The 5,160-nt window shown below is 33.3% G+C and overlaps 1 protein-coding gene across 1 annotated transcript; it reads right to left on the reverse strand.

The window, feature by feature from the left end:
• Window positions 1-892: 892 nt before the first annotated feature.
• CXCL8 (C-X-C motif chemokine ligand 8) lies at window positions 893-4,359 on the reverse strand. Its single transcript, XM_061145795.1, has 4 exons — window positions 4,202-4,359; window positions 2,810-2,945; window positions 2,440-2,523; window positions 893-2,016 (listed from the first exon to the last, which is right to left on the reverse strand). Exons 1-4 carry the CDS (start codon window positions 4,263-4,265, stop codon window positions 1,995-1,997), a joined length of 306 nt encoding a protein of 101 aa, XP_061001778.1. The 5' UTR covers window positions 4,266-4,359; the 3' UTR covers window positions 893-1,994.
• Window positions 4,360-5,160: the final 801 nt, after the last annotated feature.

The following is a 5,160-nucleotide window of genomic DNA, read 5'->3' on the forward strand; positions in this document are numbered from 1 at the left end:
CTTAACTTCACATTCCAGGATGTCTGGCTCTAGTAAATGTGCTGGGAGTTGGATAAACATTAAAGTTCTAAGATCCTTGTTTTTTGACTAGAAATGTAGAGTTAAGAATTGCCAAGTTGGATTTCTTAAAACTGATTGTTGTTTTTATTGTATAATTTCTGGGAAGTTTTTGACCATTCACTTTAAATGTTGACACTTTGCTTTCTCAACTGCTTGTAAAAATCCAATAGGACATCAATAAATCTTTATCCCTGATTCTTCTATATCTTTCTTTCTCCTTTTCTAATTTACTACCTCTTTATATCTCTTTGTATCTCTTTAAATTCCAGGTAAAATCTTTTGCATTTATTTCTGATCTCTAATTTTCCTTATAGCTGTTTAATCTGTTATAAAACTCATCCACTGAGTGTTTGTTTTGTTTTTTTTTTTTGCTTGTGGTTTTATTTTTAAGAGTTTTGTTTGATTTGCTTTCCAATATGCTCGGTCTTTAATTATATTTTAAATTTCTTTGTCTCCTGTGTATCAGTTTTCCTCAGTTAGCTGAGAAGTGCTTTATAATGAGTGCCCTCTTTCCTTTTTTCATCGAGTGTCCAGTTGGGTTAAGCTGCACAGACACCTAGGTTATCTGTTGAAAATCTGAAGTCACCTTCATTTAGTAAAATGGTATACAGTGGGAAGTTGAGAAAATTTCCATCATTCTATGGAAAAGACTACTGATTGTAATCTATCTCTGGAAAGGAGTTATGTTTATCTGCAAATATATTTCCCACATAATATATAAAATATTAAGGGTAAGTATTTATGTTTTTTAAATTGAAACATGAATTTTAACATAAATGAATACAGCAACAAATCTTAAAACTACCAAAGAAAAACGAAGACAAACTCCTGATGACTCTGACAATGAATTTTATTTTAAATGTCTTATAGTTATGTTCATAGTTTTGTACTATCAAAAACAGTAGGAAGAACTGTGAACACATAAAAGCATCTTAAAGTCAAAAATAAAGTTGATGTTGGAATACACAATGACTTAAAGTATGAGATTCTAACTGTTCAGAATAAATAAATAAATAATACAAAAAATTACTTAATTCATATTGCCTGGTAAATTTTTACAGATTTAAGAAAGATAGTCTCAGGATTCACATGATTCAACACATCATTGCATAATAAGGGCAAGATCAGGTCAGACGTCTCAAAAGTAAGACTTCCAGTTCAATTAAAATATCAGATAAATAATTCTGTATTTGTATACTAAAAGTTATCCATTGTTTATCTGAAAGGAAAATCGACTGAGAGTCCTTTCTGTTTGTGTCTTTAATTTGCTAATCTGGTTAACTATGATTACAATATAACAATCTTGATCAAAACATCACTTAATATATAAAATAAGTATAAATTTACTACCATCATTATACTATCTTATCAACAATGCTTCTTTCCCATTTCTCCAAATTTGTGCACAAATATTATTGTATTTGAGACTTAAATAAATATATAAATAGCTAAATAAGTTACACTTGAAAATAATTTACATGACCAAATAAAAGTTAAAGTGCTTCCACATGTCCTCACATCTCTGCGAGGTAGAAAGGTGGCTGAGACTTTTTTCTCCAATTTAGAAATAAAGAAACCAAGGCACAGTTGAACAGGCACTCGTAAATCCTGGCCAGCAGTCTAGGGTTGCAACATTAACAAAAACCAAAAACAAAAAAGCAGGATTTCCAGATTGATTGGAATTTACAGTATACAATGAATAATTTCTAAAATATAAGCATGTCCTACAGGGAACAATGTACATGTGACACTGAAAAAATATTCATTGTTTTACTTAATATTCAAATGTAATTGGACATCCTGTATTTTATCTGACAACCCTACACCAGACCCACACAGTATACGAGGCACTGAAGTAGATTTGCAGTTTCATTGGCATCTTTACTGAGGAATTCTTTGAAGCAATGGAAAAAGGATTTTTGGTTTTTTCTTTTTCATGGATCTTGCTTCTCAGCTCTGAAAATATATAAAATATAACAAAAAGTTTAAAAATTGGCAATGTTCTAATAAGGAGAAATGTATGGTTCTTAAAAATATACTTAATATAGAAATTAAGAGAGTCTTAGATATTCATGTGTTAGAAAAGCTCTATATTTTCAACTACAGATAGAGAGATCAGATAAGTTATCTAAACTAGAATATTTCTGAGATTTATAGGGAGCTCTCTCTACTAATGACTTCTCTGGACAAACTGAGATATATGATCTCCCAGTCATGAGTACAACAAATTCACTATTGCGGCTATTTTTTTTTTTTTTTTTTTAAATCAAAGAAGCAGCTACTTAAAATAATTTTCAGCAGCAGCAGAAAATTTAAAGGCTGACTTTTGGAGTAAATGTCACAGGATAAATGAAGGATATAAATTCAAGAAAAACTTACCTCTTCACAAATACCTCCACAACCTTCTGCACCCACTTTTCCTTGGGGTTTAAGCAGACCTCTTTTCCGTTGGTAAGCTTAACACTGAAATGAGAGATATATGATTAAATTCAATATTTAACGGGCTTCAAACACCACCTTGACAGTCAAGTCATGGCTCTTTGAGTACAGGCATAAAATGGAAGTCCAAACTAATTTTTAGCTATGAGTCATGGAGAGTCTCATATCTAAATGCCATGAAGACAAATAGTTTTTCCTTTCTATTTTTCTCACTATGTACTCCTAGTACCTAGAACTTCGTTGGATTCTTCCACATCTCAATTCTAGGCTGACTAAAGTAAAATATCTAATCACTTTTGAAATTACTTACATGATTTCTGAATTTTCACAGTGTGGCCCACTCTCAATCACTCTCAATTCTTTGATAAATTTGGGGTGGAAAGGCGTGGAATGTGTTTTTATGCATTGGCATCGAAGTTCGGTACTCATTCTTGACAGAACTGCAGCTGTGGAAAAAAATTAAGAATTTATTTCATCCATAAGCACAACTTGGCCAGCTTCATGCTTATTAATTCCGATGTGATCATTTGGTGAGGATCTGTTTGGTAAACATCACATCTTTAGCAAACTTATCCCTGAAACTGACAGCTGGATATTCTCCCAGCCTCTGACTTCAATTTTTCTCTTTATTTTAAAAAGAATCATTCTTGACAACATTGAATGGTGTAAAGACTTAGAATTGTCTTTGGAGAATGTTGACATCTTCATGGTACATTTTCTCATCCTCAACACTGTATAATCCTCTATGATACCACAATGTTATTAACGGCATGCAAACTAAAATACACCAAAAGGGAAACTGCCTTCAGGAGGAATTAATAGAAATATATGTGCGTTACCCAGAGATTGTACTCTATCTTAATAAAATCCTTAATGTTTAAGAACATATATACATATGCCATATACCATATATAATGTTTATGGTATATACCATAAACATTCTAAACTGTATTTCATAAGAGTGCCTAAAGACAGATTATAAACTTTATTGGGATCCCTCTTATAAAATACAGAATTCTCCAGGCCAGAATACTAGAGTGGGTAACCTTTACCTTCTCCAGGGGACCTCCCCAAACCAGGGATCGAACCCAGGTCTCCCACATTGCAGGCAGATTCTTTACCAGCTGAGCCACAAGCGGAGAGCAAGAATACTGGAGTGGGTAGCCTATCCCTTCTCCAGAGGGTCTTCCCGATCCAGGAATTGAACCGGATTCTTTATCAATTGAGCTATCAGGGAAGCCCAAACATTCTTAACTGTATTTCATAAGAGGATCCCAATAAGGTTTATAATCTGTCTTTAGGCCAAAGAGCAAATGATAGTTGCCTGAAGCTACTCAATTGAATAGTACATGGAGTAAAATAACCTGAGTTACCTTACTCAGTATTAATAGATAATATGGGTAAATGTGGCCTTCAATAAAATATACTCTAAATTATATATTTATGTTAATTATTTGTATACTACAGAGTATGAATGATGATAGGAACAGAATGTTTATATAAATCAAACTTTATAACTTTCTAAATATATTGATACAACCTAAAAGATTAAAACTTCAATTTAACAGTAAATGACTGCAAAGATGGTTTTCTCTTGCTGAATAAAAAGGATGCTTGTCATCCAGGCATGAAGGATAATCTTGCTATCTGAGCATCACACTTAGACACAGGAAACTTCTATAGAGCAGAAGGGTATGCTCACCTTCACAGAGAGCTGCAGAAAGCAGGAAAGCCGCCAAGAGAGCAACAGCCAGCTTGGAAGTCATGTTTGAACAAGATGCTTTTGGCTGGGTTTCTTCTGGCTCGTGTTCTAGATGCTTGTGAGCTCTGCTGTCCCAGAGGACCTCTGTTGGACAGGGAACTCCTGTGGCTTTTTATATCATCATAAGAGTAGGGAACAAGTGCACCATCATGCTTGCATCATGTCAGAGGAAATTCCACAATATGCAACCATCCGCCCTTTGAGAGCACATCTGAGTCATCTGACTCCTCTAGTGATTGGTTCCTTATCAAATTTTCTGTGTGACCCAAGTTTTATTTGATCTTTCAAATAATTTTATTGATTTTGTTTAAAAACATGTTTCTTTTAAGACAGTTTAAAAACTTTTTTTTTAATAGTCAAGTTTCTCAGTTTGATACATTATTGTCAATGGTAGTCTTTTTTATTTGAGAACTTTATCATGGTCCCATCTGGCAGCTGTTAGAATAAGCTCATTTGTGATTGTTCTTTTATGGCACTGTCATTTCTTCAGGTAAATTATATGTACTGTAATGATAGATAAGGCAACCTAGCCAACCACTTTTAATGGGGACACGATTTACAAGAAGTCCATTTCTAAGCATTTTGGAAACTTTCCAGGACCAATTACCGCTCTCAAGGAGCATGTTACAACTTTTCCAAAGATTTGGTTCTCTAATATATGTTTAACAGAACAAAAGGGAATATATTTCACAAATGTTTATCAGTTCCACAAATATTTATTGAGTAACTTCTGTGTAATGTGAGAATCTGGAGACAGATAACACTAAGTACTTGTTTTTAAAGAATATGGTCTATCAGGAGAATAAAGCAATATAAGAACCAGGATAAATTACAGAACAGACAAGTGGTACCAAGATATTTATTACAACAAGAGCACAAGGGCAGAATTTTCCGTAAGT

This window comes from Dama dama, chromosome 6, assembly GCF_033118175.1.
Source record: "Dama dama isolate Ldn47 chromosome 6, ASM3311817v1, whole genome shotgun sequence".
In the NCBI taxonomy this organism is placed as follows: Eukaryota; Metazoa; Chordata; class Mammalia; order Artiodactyla; family Cervidae; genus Dama; species Dama dama.

Bases quoted from the DNA above. Each gene is read 5' to 3' on its own strand.
- CXCL8 (XM_061145795.1), bottom strand. From the start codon at position 4,265: ATGACTTCCAAGCTGGCTGTTGCTCTCTTGGCGGCTTTCCTGCTTTCT. The intron at 2,524-2,809 runs GTAAGTAATTTC...CTCTCATTTCAG, and splicing joins TGTGAAAATTCAGAAATCAT to TGTTAAGCTTACCAACGGAA. The intron at 2,017-2,439 runs GTAAGTTTTTCT...ATATATTTTCAG, and splicing joins GTGGAGGTATTTGTGAAGAG to AGCTGAGAAGCAAGATCCAT.